Source organism: Seriola lalandi, unplaced genomic scaffold (genome assembly GCF_002814215.2).
Source record: "Seriola lalandi dorsalis isolate HSWRI2012SDOR001 ecotype SW California unplaced genomic scaffold, Sedor1 jcf7180002054501, whole genome shotgun sequence".
NCBI lineage: Eukaryota > Metazoa > Chordata > Actinopteri > Carangiformes > Carangidae > Seriola > Seriola lalandi.
Genome location: NW_019525054.1, coordinates 484,592 through 509,239, shown reverse-complemented (window position 1 = coordinate 509,239; position 24,648 = coordinate 484,592). Strand labels below are relative to the sequence as shown.

At 42.6% G+C, this 24,648-nt stretch overlaps 1 protein-coding gene across 5 annotated transcripts in view; it reads right to left on the bottom strand.

The window, feature by feature from the left end:
• Positions 1–1,981: 1,981 nt before the first annotated feature.
• myt1b (myelin transcription factor 1b) overlaps positions 1,982–24,648 on the bottom strand; it is a 107,933-nt gene continuing 85,266 nt past the window's right edge. For 2 of the 5 annotated variants that reach the window (XM_023413025.2, XM_087175796.1), the window contains exons 5-23: positions 23,485–23,547; positions 21,411–21,808; positions 19,227–20,390; positions 17,243–17,377; positions 15,883–15,973; positions 15,529–15,645; positions 13,464–13,678; positions 12,495–12,682; positions 9,643–9,900; positions 8,833–8,987; positions 8,586–8,648; positions 8,108–8,176; positions 7,551–7,613; positions 7,168–7,248; positions 6,329–6,550; positions 5,275–5,366; positions 5,077–5,180; positions 3,850–3,993; positions 1,982–3,674 (exon numbers count right to left, since the gene is read on the bottom strand). In XM_023413025.2, the coding sequence (XP_023268793.2) occupies positions 3,531–3,674; positions 3,850–3,993; positions 5,077–5,180; positions 5,275–5,366; positions 6,329–6,550; positions 7,168–7,248; positions 7,551–7,613; positions 8,108–8,176; positions 8,586–8,648; positions 8,833–8,987; positions 9,643–9,900; positions 12,495–12,682; positions 13,464–13,678; positions 15,529–15,645; positions 15,883–15,973; positions 17,243–17,377; positions 19,227–20,390; positions 21,411–21,808; positions 23,485–23,547 (3,766 nt within the window). In that variant the 3' untranslated portion in view covers positions 1,982–3,530. The remainder of the gene's footprint in view (positions 3,675–3,849; positions 3,994–5,076; positions 5,181–5,274; positions 5,367–6,328; positions 6,551–7,167; positions 7,249–7,550; positions 7,614–8,107; positions 8,177–8,585; positions 8,649–8,832; positions 8,988–9,642; positions 9,901–12,494; positions 12,683–13,463; positions 13,679–15,528; positions 15,646–15,882; positions 15,974–17,242; positions 17,378–19,226; positions 20,391–21,410; positions 21,809–23,484; positions 23,548–24,648) is intronic. The other 3 variants (XM_023413026.2, XM_023413027.2, XM_087175795.1) reach the window with 3 other exon arrangements.

The following is a 24,648-nucleotide window of genomic DNA, read 5'->3' as shown; positions in this document are numbered from 1 at the left end:
GGGGGGTGGGGGGTGGGTGAGTTTAAAAGTCATAAAAAGCTTTGACATTCTTTTGAGTGATAGACACATATTTATGCAACAAACACCTCCTCCCAAAACAAGGGGGAGATTGTGTAGCCTGGCAAATCAATTTCCCACTCCCACACACTCATCTCATTTCACACGTGGCCTTGATCCAGCCGCTGCTATCGCCTCTAGCCTCAGCTGACTGGCTGACCTATGGCATTGCTCTGTTCTGCTTTAGCAGCTCTCCCCGGTCACCTGAGAACCAAACTCTGCTTCCTGTCAGTCTCTTTTGGTTTTTGTTTGGAAAAAGAAAGTACCTCTTCCTTTTTTCTTTTTTTTTTAAATACATTTTTCGAGCTTTTTGAACCCCCCTGAATCAAAGAGGTGTCTCTATCTGACATAACACACAGGTTGTTTCTCTATATGAACAGCAACAAACAGGTGTGACAATGCTTTGTAATGCACCCTCCTCCAGTGGGGGGTGAATACTTGCTATTGCCTGTGATCTACTGGGGTTCTCCCAAGTCAAGACTCAAATGCTGGCATTTTCAACAGTTAGAAAGTGCACAAAAGGAGTTTTCATTCTACATTGGCTAAAAGCACATTTACAACATGCCTTTGACATCAGCGTTACACAAGGGTATCATACTGTACACCACAGTAGCTGCGACGGATCACTCAAAGGCAGGTTACACTACAGTCTCCTACTTGCTTGTTTCAACATTAGAGAGAATGGGCTTGTGGCGAGCAGGCCTTACCATTAACAATACATTAACTGCACAATGTTGTCAAACACTATGTGCAGAACATTATTCAGAGGCATCGTCATCTTTTTTTTTTAATATACATGAACTCACATGACACTTAGGAACAAAGAGTCAACCATCTAAGTTTCAAATTGACAGTCATTTCTCAGATTCAGTAGTACAACATACAGTAGATGTTTTTGACACTTCTGGATCAAGGACAGACGAATATAGGAAAGGAAAAAAAGGAAACCTATGAAAACACTTCCAAAGTATTGTACTGTTTCATCAACAACGCCTACTTTGCCTTCAGCTTGACTGAATGGTTATGTTTAAAGCCACAGTTGAGCAGGTCTTAGTGATATTAAATAAGGTGTAACTGCCTCCTATTGATAACGCCCATCGCATCTCTTCTAGACAGCTAGTGATCCTCCAATAAGGTAAAGAGACAAGAAGAGCAAGTCAACAATTACACTGGAAAAATATATGTATGTTTATATTCATATATATAGCATCTTTAAAATCTATTTATACAGAATGTATATATAGTGTACTTATGGCCATCTTGGCAGAGAAATAAAGGCATCTGAAACAATCACCACTCTCTTGATGCCGTGGTCTTCCCGGGACCAGACATTGTTACATTGCAGAAATGCGAAGAATCAGGAAAGAAAGTGAGTTCTCTTTTCTTTTTTTTTTTCTTGTCTCAGTGGCACTTTGTGCATCAAAAAATTAAAATCTAGAGTAAGGCTACAAGGGTGTGTATGTTTATCTGATAGAAGTTTGTCAAAGGAGGCCATCCTAAAGTATCCTCTAGGGTTGGATATGTCACTCTGTGTGTGTGTGTGTGTTTTAGACTCATACATCCAGCCTAAAACACTGCTGGAAGAGAGCTCTATATATGTACCATTGTACTGATGAAAATAACAAATAAGAAAAAAAAAAAAGCATTACTTAAGCATCTCTGGTACATTACAGAGGTTTTGGGTGAGCCAGTCGTGGCCGCTACAAAGCGCTTGGGAGAGGTAACATTTCTGAACTCTATGTTTTGTTTTGTTTTTTTTTGTTTTGTTTTTTTTTTTACATTTCTTGGTTTTCTTTCACCTGACAAAAGCAAACACACAGAGACCAGATAGCGACAGAACAGTGATTGCTTTTGTTGGGGTATTTTTTGTCTTTACAATCAGCTGCTGGTATGTCTAGGTATAAGCCTAAGTAATCAAACAGTATTTGTATTGATTTTGCTTCTTTATTTAAATATTAGCAGTGGATCTTTAAGACTACTCGGACTCAACCGTCACATCACGCACATAAATAACAAAATAAATATACAGCCATATCAGTCAATTTCTTTCATTTTAAATAAATAATAAATACATACTTTCTTTTTTTCTCATCAGTGAGTTTCTGAACGTAGCAGTAACAGAAAGAACATAAAACAAAAAAAGGGAGAAAAAACAAGAACAACCCAAAAAAATAACTTTTGCTTTTGTAAAATTATCAAAAAAGTTTTGTCAGTTATAAAACATCTGCACTTAAAAAGGTTTTTTAAAAAGTACTCAAAACAAAATATGCCTTGTCACTCATCTATATAGATTCTTAAAATATTGACGTAAGACATCTGCAAATCGCTTTGACCATGATAATCGGTAAAGATGCATTTTTTTGTGTTACAAAACCAAGTTAATAAATAGATTGCTTCAAATAAATAAACCTCAATAACATAAATGGCAATAAGTTACAATTTAAATGTTCACAAGTTTAAATAATTCATATATAACAATAATTATTGTACCACAAAACTATTAATTAAAATGAAGTGCAATTCCTATGTTGATAAATACTATTGATATGACTAACTGAATTTGAAATGTGTGCACACTATTACTATCATCATCTCAGTTTACAAAAAAAAGAAAAAAAGAAAAAGAAAAAAAGGATTTATCTGCTGCTTTTTAAAACATGATATCCGCTTCCTGGATCTGTCTCATGACCTTAACTTGAAGAATTTTTTTTCCTTCGCTAAACCGAGTCAGCATTGCGCCGTTGACGTCTTTGCCACAGTGATACCACAAAGCAAACACAAATTCAGTTTAGTTCATGCTTCATATTGCTGGGGTGTATGTGTGGGATGGGGAGCCAGCGAACGCACACACACTCGCCACAGTGAACGCTACGGGACAAGAACTGAAAGAGTCTGCGTGTTCAGCTCAGCCGTGTCCTCCTCTTCATGTCGCCAAGCTCCTGCGAGCGATCACGTTTTAGTGTGAAAACCCATCAAACCGCGCAACAGTGAAACCTCCAAAAACAGTTAAGGACACAAAAGAGACAACAGGTAAACATACAGCATATTAAACCCCTCCAGATACAGTTTCTGGTAACGTTATTCTTCTTTTCCATCCATCCTGACTGAAGGACCGGTTTCCTCCTCCTCATCCCAGCAGCAGCATGGTGTGGATTTTGGTCCGCGTCACTTTTCTTCTCACAGAGTGCTCCCTGGGTTGTTTTTTTTTTTTTTTAAGTTGCCGTTTATTTAAATAACCTGAATTCCCTTTTTGTTTTTGAATCATATTTCAATATATTGTAGAGTATTTCAACATCTCTCTTTCATCTCTCCGTCCCTCCATCTTCACCTCCGTCACACTCCTGCGCTTCAGGACAGTTCGCGTTTTCTCCGTGTGTGTGTGTGTGTGTGTGTGTGTGTGTGTGTGTGTGTGTGTGTGTGCGTGTGTGTGTGTGTGTGTGTGTGTGTGTGTGTGTGTGTGTGTGTATGGAGCCTCAGACTTTGATGCCCTTCACAGCCTTGTTGATGCTCTCCAGCAGAGCCTTGTTCTCGGGGCTCTGGAAGCAGTCCTTGTTGGTGTACATGTCGGTCAGGGTGCTCACATAGCTGTCGAAGTTCTGCTCGGTGATTGGCTCCTGCTGTGGTGCAAACGACAACCAATCTCAACTGAGAAGAGCAGGGAAACAAACACCTACACGCCTTTCAACACACAAGATTCACCTCAAAAACAAATACATTACAGCGAGTGGGTCCAGCTCTGCAGGTGTGGGTGTGTGTGTGTTTGTGTGTGTGTGTGTGTGGAGAACAACTCACCATGTGCGGCAGGCGTATATTAGCCAGGCTGCGGATCAGGGCGCGGCTGAGACCAGACAGCTCCATGAAGAGAGCCTCATTCTGCTCCTCAATCATCTTGTTCTCGTGCTCGATGCTCTTCAGGTTCTTCTCCATGGAGGAGATCTGCGACACACGGCAACAGGATTTCTACCAGTGTTACGACTTTAGGCACAAGGTATTTTTTGTCGACAGCTTCCATGAAAAGATGAGAAACAATGATGAATGTTTCCTAAAACAGAAGACCTTGCTGCTGGTCCTGTTTGAGTTTGAAAACTCTGGGGATGTGTTATAGTCTGGACGGGTTACTCTGGTCTAACCAGAGTAGACAATCTGCTTCCTGTTTACACCGGCTTGCACATGCCCAGTGTACATGAATTGTATGGACGGAAATTATTTTTGATATGGAGGTAAAACAGTCGTATTGGTCGGGATGTAACCTCAACCTCACTATACACCAGTGCCAGAAATACTCACTAGACCTCCAATGTGTATTCGTCAGTGGGTTCCCAACAAATGCACTATGTCCTACTATTTTAGTAATGTTTGCTAAAAACCACAGTGTAGAGCTGTGAACTGAGCCTTTTCTGAAAATGAAACTTCATATATTTGTGAGCTGTTTTTAAGGATTTAGCTCAGCCAATGGGCTTGGGGCTCAGAGCCACAGACAGGCTGGCTGTTAGTTCTTCTGTTTTCATGGGATTTCTTAACAGTACAGAAAAATACAAAATGCTGCCTGCCTTATCCTTTAAAGAAAGCCTACATAATTTTTGCTGACCATTGTGGCCACACGGTACAATTACGGGATATTGTTAAATTGTAAAAATAAATAGTTTTTTAACATTAGCCACCATAAGCTATTGGTCATACCAGACCAAGTAAGACTGTAGTAAACTGAATGAGCTTAACTGAGCAAGGGTGGGTTTTATTGCTTTTGAATTTAACATTTCATTTCAAAGCAGAAAATTATGTAATTTTTTTCTTAATTTTTTCTTTTTAAATTAAGCTTCATAAACAGGCAGAATATTTGATATTTTTTTCTGCATAATAAATGAACAATCAAATGTTCCTTTACAGGCTCAAGTGACTGACTTTGGTACTTTAAGTCTCACATATGACAAATACTCTTTTACTTTGGCAAACGTGTCCCAATCCTACACATGATCAGCAATTTAAAGGTTTAAAAGAAACGAAAGAAGAGACACACACCTGAGTCTGCAGGTTAACCATGTCAGCCTCCATTTCGTTGTTGGATTCGTTGAGGTCGTTAATCTCTTTGTTGAGTTGCTTGATGTCCTCATCATTGTCCAAAACTAAAGGAGAAGCCATATTACAGTAGTAAATAACAGTGTCTGGTCTATATGTGTTTTAGAATCTCATACACACTCATTTTCTTTTTCATCTCACCATCACTGGCTCTGAACTTGGTGCTCAGGTAGTCCTCTGTGGGGAACTTGGCCTTCTTCTTGGCATACAAGGCTCTGGGGCATCCTGAGAGGCTGGAGACACAAGTGACACATGGAGGGGGGCGGGGTCACTGTACTATTCTTAATAACAACACACAGTCACACAGATTACACTGTACCCTGAGCTATCAAATGTGACATTACATCTGAACAGATATAGGACCAGTGAGAGCAGCATGTTAGCAGAGCAGCAGCAGCTCTGGTGCTCCATGTTTGTCTACACAGGAAGCGTTCAGGCACAGTATTGATTGTAGGACACCTGTGTTTTGGAAGCAGTCAGAACCCAACACAGTCACTGTAGTTACACAAAATACAAGAAAATATAGACTTACAGTGTAAAAAAAAAAAAAAAAAGGGTTTGGGTTGCATTTATGGGTGTACAGCACAAGTAAAACACAAGCTGTTGCGCAGTCTGTGTACAATGTGCCACACATCTGTTATGTGAGACTGTGAGATTGCTGACTAAAAAACATGGCTGAAACACTTTCTGTGTAGACACGACGTGATTCACACTATGATGCTAGAGCCAGAAGACAGTTAGCTTAGCCTTCGTTAGCATAACGACTGGAAACTAGCTAGCATGGCTTGGTCCTGTGATCAAAAAATACACTTACCAGCATTTCTAAAGCTCACTAATCAACATGCTGTACGTCATTTGATTCTCCAGTACAGGGGCAGAAATGCAAAGGCGACAAGTTGTGGTTCTACATGCATGTAACTATGTCTTGGACAAACACAGTGACTTCCTGGAGTCTTGTTAAGCTTGTTTTAGCTTTTGTTTCTTTGAACTAAGCTTAGCCAACCATTTCCTGGTTCTAGCGACTTAATGTGCAGATGATATTCTCATGTAACTGTCGGCAAGACAACGAGTACGAATTCCCTAATTCCCAATTCCCATGGATAGTTATTTCTTTAAATGAACATAATTGATATGGAAATACACACATAGAAGTTCCTTAAACTTTCCAACACTAGACTGCCTGCATGCAGCTTACCTGCGGTGTGTGAGGAAGCTTCCGTTGGCGTGTCCGGAGCCGTCGCAGCCTGGCGTAGGGCAGGTCGGCCCCTCTGTCTTGAAGGCCTTCCAGTTGAAGGGTGTGCCATTCAGAAGACCCTCCTTCTGTCTGCGGGCCGCCAACGGACACCCGTAGGCGCTGCGGTGCGTGGCGTACTTCCCGCTGATGTGACCCAGGCTGTCGCAGCCTGGCACCGGGCATCTGCAGGGAGCAGAGGAAAGGAAGGAAACAAGGAAAAAGACGAGGAGAGTTGTGCAGCAGGAGAGGGGAGAGGAAGTGTTGAAGCCAGGCAGCGAGGAAAGAAATAAAGAGAGTGAGAAGGCACAAGGGTTAGACAAAGGAGAATCCAAAGATATAAAGTGTAGAGAAAGTTGAGAATTAATATTACAATACAGATTGAAGTTACACACTTTCTCTACTGGGCCAAATTAATTTTCTTACATCTGGGTTTGACATATTATTTATGCAATGAATTAAATTACTAATGCAAGAGCTATTAAGGTTTAGCACATGTTGTTATCAACAATTAACTGTTTTGTGTGCAAATGCAATATGAAGCCCATGTATTTCTTATGTATTGATTATGTCCTCTACGATACTCTACCATGAACTACATTCAGAATCAGTATCTGCAGTAAGTGTATTTCTCATCAGTAAGGGCCTGATTGTTTGATTCAGTTACGGGGGCAGGTCACTACCTGTGCATATGATTCACAGTGACTCTCTTCTCTCTCTCTTTTTCCTTTTTTTATTGCATTTTACTTTTTACCGTCAGTCTCGCTAAAAGCAGACATTATGGCTTTCTGAGCGGTACGAACTTTAAAAGCTCGGAGTCCTCCTGGTTGTCCTTGGTAGGAGTTTTAATTCCACTTTTCTTGGCACGCGGGCACCCAGAGAGACTGAAAACAGAAAGTATGGAGTTGATAACATAGGGCTGAAAAAAGGTCTGGTGAAGTGATTGCTTAATAAAGGGAGAGAACATTATAAAGGAAGAATAATTTTACCAAATTACAAACCAAATCAACTCAAAAAACGCCTAATATGGCCGAAAATAGGATCATGGAAATGTGTGTGGAAATGTGTGAGTCCCTGTCTAAATCTACCATGAACTGTCACTACGCCTCTCTGACTGACTGTGTGCATGTGTGTCTATGTGTGTATGTGCGTATCTGTGTGTGTGCATGTGTTTTCTGTTGGTTACCTTCTGTGGGAGGCGTAGTTTCCCGTGATGTGACCTGAGCCGTCACATCCTGGAGTGGGGCATCTGAGAAAGAGAACAGCAGTGTTTAGCATTTAACGGAAAAAATAATAAGATGTTTCATAGTGGATTGTCTTGTGAAAATGGCGTTATGCGGATGAGAGAAATGGTCCGCTTGTTAATTCTGCTCATTTTTTGATTTACTCTCCTGCAAGTTTGTTTTAAATCCAATCTTTTCAGGCTCTTTCCCAGTTAAACACTTCTTGTATCTGTCCATAATAAGCCATGAAGAGCCTAGTTTCTAGTAAAGAGCTATATACACTACAGAATTACAGTTCCATTTCACATTTACATGAACTGATTGAAGTGAGAACGAGCATAGTCCAAGCCAGCTGCAGAAAAACACACCATGACAGATGCAGCGGCAGCAGCAGAGGCAGCAGCAAGCAACAAAAGATAAGTTAACGTCAGCAGAATGAAGCATTGTGGCGTTGGACGGTGTCAGTAGCAGTGCAGTGAAGTGGCAGTGAAAAGGCAGTGAAGGTGTGGAGCAGACATACTTGAGTTCAGGGGTGTGGGCCGCCATGAGGGACCGAAGGCTCTTATCAGCGAGAGGACACCCAGACAGACTGAGAGAAAGAGAGAAAGGAGAAAAGGAGCAGAGGACGGGCAGAAGGAGAGAAGGATGAAATAGGGGCCGAGGAAAGCCAGTGTGAGCAGATTGAAAGGAGAGAGGAAAAAAGACATGAGTGAAGGGAAATCAAGAATGCAAGGCATACCAAGGTCATTTAGGAAGAAGAGGACAGACGGCAAGAAGTAAATTACTGATGCATATCAAAGTCAATGACCGTCTTTGCTTCCCGGGCTCACGCTACGTTATTGCCTCTGGCATGTCAGGATCAAATAAAATATTTGAATTAGTCGTGGTGGGACGCAGGTGGACTCAGGAGTCTCAGCAGAGCTAACATTTTATATTAGAGTTTATATAGTGAGCGCTGGCAGAGTGTGTCACCCAAATAAGTCTACAGTGGTGCATACCTGCGATGGGATGCGTAGTTTCCAGTGATGTGGCCGCTGCCATCGCAGCCAGGTGTTGGACACCTGAGAAAGAGAGACACACAAAGACACAGAGACAGAGGCACAGTTAGAAAGGACAGAGGGTATTAGGTTTTTAGGAGGCATCAGTTTGTTATGTTATGTTAGCATGCTGGTGTTAGCATTTAGCTCTAAGCACAACAGAGCAGCTGGTGTGGACTCTACGGTTTTGTTGGGTGTTGTTACTTACGAGAGCAGCTCTTTCTTGCTGTCCTTGGGCTGGAATTTGACCTTGAAGTTTGGGGTTGTGACCTCTCCGGGGTACTTCCTCTCCTCCAGACAGTCCTGCATCATGTCACAGTCCTCTGGGTCAGATGAGACAAATGACTGGCCGGTGTGCTCCATCTGGAAAAATGCAGAAAAACGTGTCCAAAACATGAATGGTACATCCACTGCGGCCCTTTTGTTATTTAAATTGTACTCGTGTGTTGGTGTGTTGTTGTCTGGGTTGTATTTACTTTTTTTTTTTTTTGAGTGATGGCTTCCTCGCAACAGTTTGCAAATTTGTTTACAAGCATAGAAACTTTATAAAACCACAATGTGCATACAAGTCTCTGATCTGATCCCCTTTTCTTCTTTTGTAGACAAGTGATGTTTCCAAATCCAGAATGTCCTCATAAAAAATTTACATTCAAGGCCCTTTATATTTCTTTTGAAAAAGTTCAAAGGAGTAAAAAATTTGCATATGCCAAAGCCCGGATGGTGCAATGCACCTGACACACCACCTCTGTTACACAGTGCAATGTTTTAACTGTACAGTAACTCTCACATTTCAGTGAAATAAATGAATAATAGAAAGAGGAAAAGGGGACAGGAAATAAGGCAAGGGTATTAGACAAAGACAACGTGATGTAAACAATTAAGAGTTTTTAATTCAAAAAGCTCAGAGGGAATTTTGTCTGTTGTTATTTATGTTGCAATACTTCCTCTGTGGCTAATATCACAGGAAACACTGCGTGTCTGGAGCTTCAACTTTTCTACTCAGTATGATTGTACTGACCTCGTCCATTTCCTCCTCCCTTTGGCGGTTGGGTTTGGTGTAATCCAGAGGTCCCTCCAGGTCCTCCTGCTTGTAGGCGGGCAGGTTCGGTGATGTCATCCCGCTACTTCCGCTGTGATGCAGCGAGGAAGAGGAGGAGGAGGAAGGGTCTGGGGAGCGAACCCCGGGACTGGTAGCGGACAGACTGCCCTCTCGTTTAAAGGGCTTCTTCATGCTCAGGTCCAAGGTGCCGTTCTCATCCACCTCAATGTCCATTTCCTGGAGAGAATCGCAACATCATTAACTTTTCATACAATTAATCCTCTTGGACTAAAATGCTAAATGTCTTTTTGAACACACACTTTTAGAGTCCAAAAGTATTCCATGAGTGAAAAAGGCATTGACTGAACATATGAATACATAAAGTTTATTTAGTTAACACATTATGACATGTTTATTTTAGGATTTCATTATGAAAATCTGTATTTCAAAATGTGAAAATGGGTTTTTGTTAAATAATGACATCCTCACTAACACAGGGGGTCAAAGATGAAGAATGCCAGTCCTCTTTCTCTTTACAGAGAGTTCCTCTGAATATCTTTAGCATCACTCTTAATTAACCGGCTAGCTGCTGCCATTAACACTAGCAAGCCGGCTAGTTAGCTAGTTAGCTGGTTAGCTGGTTAGCTGGCTAGGTAGATAGGATGTGCTGCCTTGTGTTCACTCTGACATTTAACATGATTTTTTTTTCTTTTTACATTTATTTATTTTGCATTTTTTGTCATCATGGAATAGCCTCACAGCACAGGTTCCCACCACTTAACCATATAATTGATTTAGCAAACAGGAGCTAGCTGGCTAAACGTGTTAGCATTCTGCCATGACAGGCAGGTGAAGGCTTGTGAAGGTTAGGCTGAAAGGTGAGGGAACTAAGAAATCAAATCATTATTAGTAAAGCAAAAATAATTGAATTCAAAATTTTAATAATTTACTGAGTTATTTAAATATGTTTTGGCTAATTTTTCTATAATACAATTACTTATTTTATAACATTCATTTATTTAATATTCAAAACTTTGGGTCTCCATATATAGTTGGTAACTGGGAAAAATGAATATAGAAACATACATATAATACATACATATACATCTAATTAAGTATTTATATATTTATATTTATTCACATATAAATTACTAATGCAGTTTCCTCTGGTGCACTTCAGAAGAAGTCATATACACTGTATACCATCTCTGATGATGATGATGATGATGAGTGTGATTACTTCAAGTACCCTCTTCAACAGATTCTGTTGCAGTGCTACACATGCATTAACATCGCTACACTTTACTGAATTGTAACTTCATATAACCCACAGCCGAACTCAGGGATGGATTTAGATTCAGATTAAACTAAAGTTTCACGCGATGAAATGACTGATTTCTTCCCATCTCGACCCGCCCACCTTCACCTGCCCTGAAGCTTGTACTGAACTGCATTTACACAGTCATAGAGCAGTGTGAGGCACTTTTCCAGAGTGCTACATGTTTGAGTTCATCACCACCTTCACCGCTTAAGCATGTTAGTAATGATATCTAATGTACTCCGGTAAAACTTTGCCAGCAGCACCAACGCCACAGTTGATCTCTCCGCGCTCTATGATAGTGCTGGCAGATGAACAGAAACAGAGGGGTGAGATGAGCCATGTTTTCAGCATTCATTTAAAATGGCATTCGTATGGGCTGGTCAAGGGCCAGAAAAATCAAAGGGTTAGAAGAGGAGGAGAGAAGACGGGAACAGTTCCCAGAAATGTCCCTGGTTGATGAGCTCAGTGTTCCAATGTTTCAATATTGGATTTCAACTGGCTCTGATTCTGATTCCAGATCAGTCCCCAGTTGCTCTACGCTGTAATACTGTGCTGCTAAGGCCTGCTCTTGGATCGGTGCCTCGCTGAACAACACCTTGCTCTGCTGTGATGCCAGAGACATTAATCTTCACTTTTTATCTCCCTAAAACCATGTCAGGAAATCGAAAAATGATGAAGCAGTCACTTTCTCTCCTCTGTGAGGCAAAAAGGCTTTTAAAAATCACAATATGGGGGAAAGTGGTGCTCCAATTACACCTCCTGTGCACAGAGAGGGAAAAGGGGGAGTGAGTGAGAGATAGAGAGGTATAGACAGAGAAGCAGAGAGACACGGTGACACTCGCATGGGGAGGAAAAGTGGAGGATAAAAGAAAATAAGGAGAGATGTGAAAAGAAAATGAAAGAAAGAGTGGTGGGGGCGGAGGAAGAAAGTGAGAGATCCGTCCGGCAGATAATGAAAAAGGGCTACCTGGTGGAAAAGTAATCCAGGGAACTGGCAGCTAGCCAAATTCAATAACAACATGAAAAGTGTGTGGGATGGAGGGATGAAAGGATGAAAGAGGATGGGAGAGGTGATGCAACTGCATCTCAACACCATCCTGTTGCTGTAAGCCAATGCCTCCTGATGATATATTCATGCAGAGTTGATGGAGAGAGAGGAAAAAAAGAAAGAGCAAAGACAAGAGAGGAGAGGAGAAGAGAGGAGAAAGGAGGAGAGGCACACCCACCGCTTTTCCCCTCTCATCTCACCAGCTGTGGCCTGCAATGTTTCAATCTGCACTACAATCAGCTAATAATCTCTTTCTCTGAGTGCTATGGAGAGAAGAACAGAGCAACACTTTACCATAATAAAACTGCAGATACATGTGACTGATTCATATCATCTGCAATCAAATGTTTGGTCATGATGGATTTATTTATTTCCTGCACTCTTAGTATTTAATTACAATCCTCCATGAATGCTAACTAATATGAAAACATATATATGTATGAATAAGTGTGGTGTGTTTACCTTGTTTTGGGGTTTGGTGCTGAGGTTCTCTGGTTTTTCCCAGCAACGTGTGGACAGGTTGAGGATGGCAGTGGCAGCCATGTGAGCAGCTTCGGCATCGTGGGAGTAGTCATAGGCCAAGGTGGAGCTCTTTCCGTAACCTTGGAGACTGAGGCTGGGTGACGTTGACTTGGGGAACGAGGGCTTAGCTGCAGAAAGGATGGAATATATGCAAGCAAAAATATAAATATATTTGCTGACATTATGCAAGTGATTTCTGGTGGTGAAACCTTAGATGTTTAGTATATTTAAGTAAATAATACTAACTAATAATATAAGATAAATGAAAATGAAAATACTAAAGCAAAGGGTAATATTCGTTGTGAGAGAGTCTTGCTGAATTCTGAAGGAACAGTTTGACATTTTGGGTATTATGCTTATTTTCTTTCTTGCTGAGAGTTAGATGAGAAGAGAGAAGATGTAGCTCACGGCTATATTGTAAATATGAAGCTATAGCCGGCAACCATTTAATTTAGCTTAGCATAAAGACTGGAAATGGGGAAAAACAACTGTCCTGACTCTGTACGGAGATAACAAAATCCTCCAGCACCTCTAAAGGTCAGTAATTAACAGGTCATATCTTGCTCGTTTATTCCGAAAGAAAGTCACTGCACCAAGCAAGAAACACGTTGTTTTTTGTGCTGATTAAACAACCAAGAAATAACATGTAAATAAGTGACTCCCAGACACAGCCAGGTTAGTCGTTTCCTCTTGTTTCCAGGCGAAGCTAACCGGCCGCTGACTGTATCTTCATCTCTAGCGTACAGACAGTGTGGTGTCAATCGTCTCATCTAACTCCCAGCAAAACACGAATAAACATATTTCCAAAAACGTCAAGCTATCCTTAGTGTAGAATATGTTGTGAAAATCTGAAAAATATTCCTGATACGAAACGGAACCCCAAAACAGAAGCCGATGTTCCTGTCTTACTTTTGAAGGCTTTGGGTGAGGTTTCGCTGGTGGGCATCTTTGGAGCAAGCATGCGCTTCCCAAACACTTGAGCGTCAAAGCTTGCATAATCAAAGGACACCTTGGAGTACTTCTCCAGCTCCTTGGCCAGGTTGGCGCGAGGCGTGGCAGGTGCCATGTTGGGCCTGTAGCTGCCGTACTGGGGCACCTCCAGCTGCTTCACAAAGCACATGGGCCTGCGGGGAGGAGAGTGAGAGGGCGTCATGGTGAGGCTTGGCGGGGGATTAAGGACGGAATAAGGCAGGAAGTAGAATAGAAAAGAATGAAAAAGAATAGAGAAGGATAGATGGGAAATAAAGGTATTGATGCAATAAAGAGTCACACAATCAAAACAGAAAACAGAGAGGAGAAAAAAAGAATAAGAGAATGAGAGAGGGAGGTAGAGTGACACAGAAAGAGTAAAGATAGGGGCAACGGTGTACTTAGCAGGAGTGCAGCAGGATTAAAAGCTCTCTTATCAGCAGAGGGCACATTTGCATGATGTACAGCATGGAATTTATGAGCTTTAAGCCCTCTCGTTTTCCTGGAGAGCCTGGGCTTTTGTCAGACCTGTTGGCGTAAATCCACTGATAGACCAGGGAGAGGCGGAAGGGTGGGGGACGAGAGAGAGAGAGAGAGAGAGAGAGAGAGAGAGAGAGAGGAGAGAGAAGTGGAGGAAAGACAGAAAGGGGAGTGGTGAAAGAGATAGGGAGGGAGGCAGGGTTGGGTTGGGGAGTCACCTTCCTCAACCCCCCCCCACTCCTTATCTCAGAGCCCTCCACCCCCTTTGGCCAAGCCCCCCCCCCTCCTCTGCATCCTGTACCACTGAAGCCCGCATCACAGTCTCTAGTCTCCAACCATACACTCATTAATAAGCTCCATGACCCGGCCTGTAGTCACTCTGCTGTGGGGTGGCCTTCACACACTGGCACACTAATAACACATACAGAGCCAGTGTAGAGGAGCATTTTCATGACAGTAATAAACTTTCTACCACTGATCACAGCGGATTTTTTTTCCTTTTTATTAATTCAACATGGATTCCATTAGAACATGGGCTGCATGAGGAATTCTTCTCTCACATACATAACAGACATCCAAGTTAATTTTAATAACAATGTGAGAAGGAAAAACAAAGCAGGCCTTATTATGTTTTAATCCTCGATGCTTTGTCTGACCACTGATGAGGTTTTCCTCAAGGAAAGCAATTATTTTTTCTATCCCCCGCATTGCCCCTATAACTTGCATAATTAGCTTATCGGCTGCATTACTAATTAAAATACCAATGACGAAGAGCACAGACTTAGCATAATACCAGCGTCTGGTTTGTGTTAATTATCATTCTTTTGGCTGTGATCACGGTGCCTGGCCTGTTGGGGAGATGAATGGAGATAAAGAGATCTCAGTGTGTGAGGTGACAGTAATGATTAGACTGCCAGACTGGATGCTTCAAGACTTTGGTGTTATATTGAGCCATTCACGGGCCAGCACCGCGCCTTGCGAGGGCCACTGTAACCAAGGTCAGGATTGTCTCTGTGGTTTCTGTGTGTGGCTCAGTGGTAAAGTAGCTAACCTTGAAAAGGACTCAGCTGTGGGGCTTGGATTGGTGGGGGGTGGGGGGGCAGCTTTTATATAGGTGAAAGGTTCACCTGTGCCTTTTAGTTCTTGTCATTCACCATTTTATCTTTGGAGCCCCGCATCAAAAACATAACTGAATACACCATTTATTAATACTTTTAGTTAAATAATTAAAATTGAGTGTTTATACTTCTCCTTTAACCTCCAATCAGTTGCTAAAAAAAGGGGTTACATTCAATACATTTCTTTTCCTTTTTGATTTTTTTTAACATTTAATAATTTATTTATTCCCTATTTTCCCATCAAACATTCCAATTTTCTGCTAGTATTGAATTTAGTGAGTTATATTTTTGACTCATCTGATAAACTTTTTTATTTTGGCAGAACTGGAACTCCATACTTATCTAATGTCATAAGGCAGAAAAGTGAGGGTTTGGGTTAGAGCTAAAGTACATGGACATGTACCCACCTTAAAACTCTATCGTTGGGACTTCCTTTCAGGTGCTCTGCGCCTGGCTGAGGGAGATGCTGCTTATCGTGGCTCTTGGACAGTTTCTCTGCAGCAGCAATGGGGCATCCAGAAAGACTGGAGGAGAGAAAAAGGTGAATATTAAAGGAGAGCATGTTGCTGACCATGGAAATCTGCATCACACTGATCTCGACTGACATGTTCACTGTCTTGCATTCATGAATATATGAGCTTGCAAATACACAAAGAGAAATGCACATCCTGTGTATAACACTCTCATCTGCAGAAAAATACACACTCAAACACAAAATACAGATCCACTCAGATGCTATACTGTGTAAGCTGTATGAATACCTGCGGTGTGTGTTACGGTTGCTGTTAACATGGCCCTGTCCGGTGCAGCCAGGAGTTGGACACTTCAGCACATTCTCATGCATGGCCAGAACTGAGAGGGAGACAAAGTAGACACACACACACACACACACACACACACACACACACACACACACACACACACACACACACACACACACACACACACATACACAAAATAACAGTCAGAGAAAATCCACTATTTTCAACAATTCAACACATTAATTTCATGTGTGGGACTGTATAAAAACTTTTGGGGTGGGCAGGGGGTTGAATCTTATATTACCTTTTATTAAAAAAAAAATCGACCCCAGCATTAGAAATATTTTCTTCGGACCCTCCCCTATAAAATGCTGAATATTTCAGCTACTTTCTATTTTTGAACAAAGAGCTGCTAAATGAACGGTTATTACTGCCATCGAATGAGTGAACCAGACACAGGCCGCAGCTCTGAGGCTGCAGACGAAGCCTGTTTCCTCCACACAACTGTGTCAAACAACGCAATGTTAAATATCAAACACAAGTAAATCACTGATGACAAATGTCCACAGAGGAGGCAGCTGAGTATGCCAGACGGCATGTTTCTCTTTATTCTTTTTGTTTGCAATATATTTAAAAATAACATAGATGAGAACAAATATAAAGACCATCTCCTGCTCACATAAAATTAGTCTACCCTGCCATTAGCAAAAAGAAAAAATACAATCATTTCTGACCTCCCCTGCCCCTCCTTATAGTTTTTTTTACAGTCCCTAAGTATAAATACCAGCAGGACTCTGAAGTGAATCTTAATGAGAGAATAGCAGGGAACTGGACTACATTTAATGGACCTGTCGTCATGGCTACAGAAAGATGGTCTCTGATATATATGTGGGAAGCATCTTTACAATCACATGGAGATATGGGGCTAAGCAGGAAAAAACAAACAACCACTGCTGATTCCTGTCTGCATATTTATAGAGAACCAAATCAAGCCATTTTGAATTTTGTTAGCAACCTTTTTGACCTGTCACCTTTTACATGTTTGATAGTTTCCTCTCTCAGCAGAACAGGTTGGTAACCCCCACAGCCTCAAAGTACTGCTAGTACACGGATGGTCTGAGCATCTGATGCATAAGAGGCCAAAGCGACCTTGATTCAGTGAGCCTGGATCAGACCACCAACTCTTCCAAACGTCATGAAATCATGATTAAACTGGTATTACAGCACTTAAGTGATGTCAAACTCTACAGTCAGGGGAGGTGGTGGGTTTCTATCAATGTCAGACTGCCCTTTGTTGTCATATTTCTTCTCTCAGTGCTTATTTTCATCTTCTAAGCAGCTGAAAAAAAAAGAAACTCACTCTCCGGGGGGATCCTGTCCTTGTGCGGACAGCCTGACAAGCTGCGGTGGTGGGGGTAAAGGCCGGTCACGTGACCTGTCCCATCACACCCTGGAGTGGGACACTTGATCTCCCTCTTCTCTGGCCTGCTGCTCTCTGGATGAAGGATGATGGGAAGGTAGCAAGAGAAAAGGATGAGGAGAGGAGGAACAAAGTGGTGAGAGACAGAGAGAAGGAAGGAGAGATAAGAGGAGAGGGGAATGTGGGATGGATAAGGAGGACAAAAGCAAGTGGTTAATGCCATCAGACAGTCTGCTTGGCTGAGCATGAAATCTAGACATATTTCAGACAACTGTACAAAAGCAACACCATCTGTATCTGCTCCTCATGTCTTATGTATCTCTGTAAATGCACAAGGTGTTTAATGCATCAGTCTAAATGTGATTTGTGTGTTTCTGTAAATGCTTTCAAGGATGAAATACTATCAAATGTATAAAATATTACAGCTTTTTCAAAGTTGACCCAGACAAAATCAACCGACTTATCCCGCACGGTTTGATCATTTCCTGATATTTTCAAGGATCTCATTCAGATCTCGGACAAAACAACACCTGCAAATAGATCAGGAGGAGATTACACCACTAAAATTCACACATAATTAAAGGTACCTACTGCTCCCTACTGCTATTGGAGGTAGGCCAGCCAGTATCAGTGGGACTGGAGAGAGGGAAAGGGAGCAAGAGGATGGTGTGATGCTCTATTGGCCTTCAAATTGAATGTTAACGAGACATGCATCTCCTAATTAGTGTTGAGCAGAACAGGAACGTCACCACAGGAGGGAGTTGAGGGCAAGGAGAGGGCAGCACTACCAGGCATGTAATCACACTACTGCTATACTGTTAGGAGCATGACAAGTGGGCAGCGTGCCAGCTGTGGAAAAACAAGGCCCGAACACATGCAGCATGTAAACAAACACTCCACCGCTGACTGTGGAACAACCTGCACTCTTCCTTTCTCTCTCTCCCGTCTTTCTCTGCCTCTCTAACTTGTTGTCATCTCTCTTGTGTTCCCCCTCTTGCTGTTGTCCCTCCTCGCTCTCTCTTCAAGCACTTCCTCTCTGCTCTTCATGGAAGTCTATTCAATTGGAACCACTTCATCCCCTCACAATGGAGGTGGGAAGATCTACATGGAGCTCTGTGACTCATTGCTATTTATTTGGTATGCTGTGTTTATTTGTACGCTTCAACATTAAGTTAAGCACATGACACCTTGTGCTACTTTATTACAAATATTTCTGGACATCCACCTATGTGTGACCAGATTTACAGACCAATCATTTCATACTATACTGGTGGTGTTGCATGTTTAGGCCTTACAATACATTTTGAAGCTTTATTTTTACTAATGCTACATCTTCGTTACATGCTAACAGGGCACTGAGAAGTTGTGGCTTTCAAGAATCTGTGCTGGTGCATTCACTTTTAATACACCTAGCATAACAACTGGAGGCAAGGGGAAACAGCTAGCTTGACAACAAGCACTAAGGCTAACAAATTAACATACAGTATATCTTGAGAAAAGTAAAAATTAATGAATATCCCTTCCAGTTTTTATGCCAAGCTAAGCTAATTGTCTCATAGCTCTAGCTTCATATTTGGCAAACAGACATGAGTCTTGGTAAAAAAAAAACAATTGAAAATAAAATGACCTTACTCTTATGAAAGGAACAACTATTTATTTATCTTGTATTACTGTTGTGTCCACAACACACAGTACTTTGTGCAAAAATACTTCTATTAGCAGGTGGCTATCAGGTCTGGGATGTTGGAGTGTCCTTGAATTCACCACAAAGGTGATCACTCTGCCTTTAGCAGCACTAACCATGTGATGCTAACATGGCTTTAAAAATAAAGTAGACTAAATGTTGCCTACTTCAAGCAACTTTCACATGTCAGTACACGTGTTAGCTCTGCCCTCCCCTCTTTGCTTCTTCATTCTGTCCTACCTTTGCTGAAGTAGCTCTTGCGTAGGACATCCAGGTGTTTGGGCCTGTCATCCATGGTGAAGTATCGCTGGTGGTGGATATCCGGGGCACGGAGCAGCTCCCTGGGCCCGGCTGGCTTCACTTGCTCTGCCTTCAGGGCAATGGCTTGCTCCAGCAGGCCCAGATTCCCTCGGGTCATGTCAAACATCTCTGACTCGTCAGTCACCGTGGAGCGCTGTGACAGGCTGTCTTCGTCATCGCGCTCGTCGTCCCCGTCCACATCGTCAAAGTCTTTCTCCTCTGACCTATCTGATCGCACCTCGATGATGTCGGGAGAGGCTGAGGACGAGGCTTTGTGGATTTTATAGTTCTCAACTCTGGCATTGGGAAAGTAGTCCTCCAGTGGACTGGCCCTGTGGGAGCTGTAGCTTAAAGGAGGGCTGGCCTTGTAGTTTTGAAGCGGGCTAGGTTTATGAGAGTCACATTTGTCAAGGGGACTTGCCCTGTGTGAGCTGTAGTCCTCCAGAGGCCCGGCCCTGTGGTCTTCAGTCTTGATGTGTGTTCCCTGAGCTTCTGCGGTGCTGGTGATGGTGCGGATGGCAGTTGGCACATCAGAAATGGGCAGAACATGGTCCCTGTGGTCCTCTTCATCTCTGTCCTCATCCTCCTCTAGTACTGCTGAGGTGTCCTGCCTCTGCTGTGCTGGCACTGCCATCTCTTCCTCCTCTTCCTCCTCCTCTTCATCTTTGATTTGTTCACGGTGGACGCCTGCGGTCAGATACTGGTGGTTCTCCTGGCTCACGTGGTGGCTAATGTCTTCATGCTCATCCTCCACCTCCTCCTCCTCCAACTCTGCTCCCTCCACTTCAACTGCTTCCTTCTGCAGAATAGATGACTCTTCCAATACTTGAACTCTGTGTGCTGCCTCCTCTTCCTTTCCCCCCTTATTCATGTACCCCTCCTGCTTGTCCTTTACTTCTTCACCCCATTTGGCTGCTACACTGACATCCTCCTCAGTCTCCATAGCAACAGGCTGCTGAATGGCCGCAGTTGCATCATTGTTGTTGGAAACTCGGCCCAGGTGGAGGAGAGAGTTGCCCACCTCCTCAGCGCTCTGAGAAGGAGACTCCTCGGGTACAGGTGGCGCTGCTCTGAGCTCGGGCTCGATGATCACACACTCCTCCTCTGTGGAAACGAAGATGAAGAGGTCAGAGCGGTGACACAGAGAGAAGAGTGAGTCATGCAGTGAGCTAAAGCTGTTGTCAGCAATATCTTTATCATCACCGCCTTCCAACCTGCCAAGTCATTCACGGTGAACTCATAATGACATAAAAACACCTGCTGTGACGGGGTCACAGGAAAAGCAGCTTGTAGATGCAGGAAGAGTCCAAGTGCTCGTAGTGGTCATTAGGAGGCATGGCCACTCACCTCCTGCAATATTATTGTAACTCTGTGGCTATGTACTCTGGTATTGCACACTCACTAAATACCAGCTGTATTTGTATATGATGTGGCTGAAGGACTTTATTGCCCTGGGTAAGGCCTCTCAGGTAGCGCTCGTTTCAAAAGGATTATGTTAGGTCGTACATGATAAAGATTAAGATTAACCGTAATTGTTAATCACAGGGAGCTTTAGTTAAAATAACGTGCATTTTTATCACTGCTTAAAGGGGCACATTTTACACATGAAGTTCAGTTTACTCATCAAAGGGAGTACAACCCCATGTTGTATAATGTCTCTGGAGAAGTACTGAAGTTTGAAAAATAACCCTGATGATGTTAAAGTGATGTCATCAATGTTATTTTGGCTGGAGGCCAGTGGATGGGAGTTTAAAGAAAGATGCTATTGAGTTGCAGTATAGGAACTCTAGGATTCAGTGTTTTGGAGCTCGGCCCAAACTAAGGAGTAAAAGTCAGGATATCTCAGTCTCTGCTGATCGATTTTGATGACTCGTTTCTTTTCTGTATCCGTCTTGTGTGAGTTCCTCACCTTTACGGAATTACATTCAAATGATATAAAACAGAACAGAGATAAACATCAAATATTCACATGAGTGAATGTTGGGCATTTTTGCTTGACAAAAAAACTTAAATGATTAATCAATTATTAAATGTGTTGTCGATGGACTAAGTGGGTAATTGTCTTCTTTTTTCAGCAGTAACTGGTTCCCTCTGAAGATGATACAGACATAGAGTATTCATCACCTTCATCAGCGGCAAACGTGTTCTCCTCTTTCTGATATGTGTCTTCCTCTTCTGTCTTCTCCTCCTCCTCCTGACTCTGTGTCTCCACTTCCTGTCCATTTGTCCGTCCATCCTGCATCAGGTCTTCTGTCATTTCCTCTTTCTCCTCCTCTACAGCTGCCTCTCCCTCCTCCTGTCGCTCCTCCTCCTTGGTCTCTCTTGCTTTCTCTCCATCCTTTTCTAACTCGCCCTCAGCCTCGCTGCTGGCGTCGCTTTCTGCGCTGAAGCCCTCGTCCAGGGCCAGTTTCAGGGGGTGGGACTTCCTCTTGGAGGCGGGCCGCTCCGTTTCCTGCTCTTGCTCCTGCTCGGCCTCCGCTTCCTCTAGGCGGCGCTTCCTGGCTATGGGGCAACCCAGAACGCTGATGGCAGGAAAAGAGAAGGAATTAAGAATGAAGGGAGCAGAATCATGAATACTGAAACCGAGCTGTGATCAGAAATCACAAACACACTAACACGTCCAATAAAACCTCATGCACCTCATCATCTCCATGAGTGACTCTAAGCAGCATGATGAAGGGTGTGTGTTTGTGTTTCGACATGAAGAAGGATGGAGCGGTTCTCTCAACAACACATGTGGCCTGAGGGGGGCGCCATGCTCGCTCACCCAGACATCACAACCAATCTCAGCCAATTGACTGGAACGTTTAATGAACAACTTGTATGGAGAGGCGGGTGGGCAAGGCAGTGGAGGGTGAAATCCAATAAACTCCCTCTTACTCTCACCTGGGAGATGCCGAGGGAGATTGAGGGACGATCTATAAACAAAGTGCATCTGAAATTGCCTGCTGAACGAATACACATGTAAACAGATAGCTAATATCTGCCCCTCAATAAAAGCGGAGTCACAAACCAGTGAGCTGCCCCGAGTCCCGCAGGGTCTCTGAGGGCAAGCGACACAGACGAGGGATGGAGGGAGGGAGAATGGAGCTGGAATAAAAACCTGGAGAAATCACATTTCACTGCTGTCCACTGAAATTTTATTTCTTAGGTTCAGGTTTAGAGGCTGTGGGATTTAAGTGTGATTCTGTATTCTGACCAGCATTCAAAATTATAGAATGAATGTTTTAGTGTGATTTTGGCCCTTGGGGTCAGTCCATATCCTTGAAACCTGTTCATATAATGTACACCTGCAGAGGTTCATCTTAAGCTAAAGATTTTTTATTTGAACCTTATGTCCTGTTTATTTCATTCAACATCGAATTCCTATAAAGAATAAGATGAACTTGAGGTTTTCTGCCATTAACAGAGGAGGAAAGAAGAATTCTTTTAGCTTTTTTATTTATTTTTTTTCTCTTTTTCTCTTTGGGAATTTAAGTCGTTCTAGTAAAACAAAGGAAAAATGAATCATGTTGAACTGATCTCAAGTTAGAAGTAGAAATTTTTTTTGTTTTAAGGAGCCACAAGCCAGTTATATGAGTTATATGCAATGAATTCAAATCATCTGCTCTCTGCTAGATCCTTGATCACAATCATAACAGCACTTAACTTTGCACAAAGACAGGCAACAGTGGTGAGCAGCTAACAACATAGGACTACCGGCACCTCTAACATGTTATCTCACATTTGTTTAATCCGTAAAAAGTGATTGTGGTGTGGTTTTACACAGGGTTATAAAGGGGACTATTTATGGGGCAGGAGCACAGACTTCCTGGACCCTTGTCACTGCAACCAAGAGGTAGTCCAGTACAAAATTCTCCCATAAAGCTACACTTTTACACTTTTTGTGTTGGTGAGATACTATCAGAGGTTTAGAGATGCTGGTAGGGGGATGTTGTTACTTTTAGACACCACAGATTGGTGTGCTGAGCTATGCTAACTGGCAGCCGGTTGTTGCTTCATAATTAGCATACAGCCATGAGAGTGGTATTGAACTCTTGGCACTAAAACAAATAAATGTATATAAACTATTCCTTTAATAGACTGAAGTGAAACGTGGTGTTTTCCACCAAGCAGATGATGTGGGGCAGAGAGGACGAGGAGGACAGACAGACAGAGAGGAAGGACAGACAGAGGGTGGGTTTTTAATCTGCCCTACCTTCTGTGTCGTGAGTATCTCCCACTGATATGGCCAGAGCCATTGCATCCAGGGGTGGGGCAGCTGGATGAGATGGATGGAGGTTAGAGATATGTTTAGACACGGTGCATTTTAGTCCCTATGCAGAGGCAATGATAACCACAGGCAATAAAAAGGAGTAAATTAAGATAAACAACAAAACAAAGCAAAGCAAAGACATGCAAACTGAGCACACATGTCACACAAAATGCACATGCACAAAGATATGTACCCACCCCCACACACACACACACACATACACACATCCTTCCAGCAGACACACAAAACGCATGAATGCAGGTGGCATCAAGCCGCGGAGAACATAATATTGTGTGTCGTTCATCAACCCTGGCCTATATCCTGTTACTATGAGCGATAAGAATCAGCCGAGACCTGCTGTAATTTCCCCTTCTCTGCTCTCCTCACCAGTCATCATCATCAGGTCTCGCTCGCTCCCTTTCTCTTTTCTTCCTCTCTCTCCCCCTCTGATTCAGGTTGCTATGACCCCTCAGGACGGCTCATTTCAATTCTCATTAACTTCCCCCAGCAATTGCCCTTTATTACTCCAATTATCCTAATTATTAATTTCGCTTATTAAAAAATGCTGCATTTGCATTTTAAATGAGATGCTCTCTGGCCTCCCTACTGTTTTTTTTTCTTCCTCTTAATCCAGAAAACGAAAGTTTTTTTTTGGAGTGCTGAGCACAGATCAGTGCTTAAAGGTGAAGTGTGACAAAATGAGAGAGGATGAAAAAAATAATTTAGAAGGAGGCAGAGGAGGGAGGACAATGGGGTTCACGACCGGCGAGGCCGTGAAAGCCGTCGCCTGACTGTGAAAGAAAAGGGGAGGAGGTAGAGGAAGAGGATAACTGGGAAGGGAAAGAGGAAAAACTATATAATCACCTTTCACCATCCTCTCTCCTCACTCTGTATTCTTCGATTGGATTGCAAAAAGATCATACACCCCCTTTCATTGCATCTACTGTATGTGTTCATAGCAGGAAATCGCAAAAGGCTGCGAGAAATCAATACCAGCCTGTTGGAGGCACTGACCACAAGTTGAGAAGTGCTGATGATAAGAAATAAAAAATAAAAATATACAACATCATCTAAAGAAGCACTGATAGTGAGTCTATGAGTGCCGGG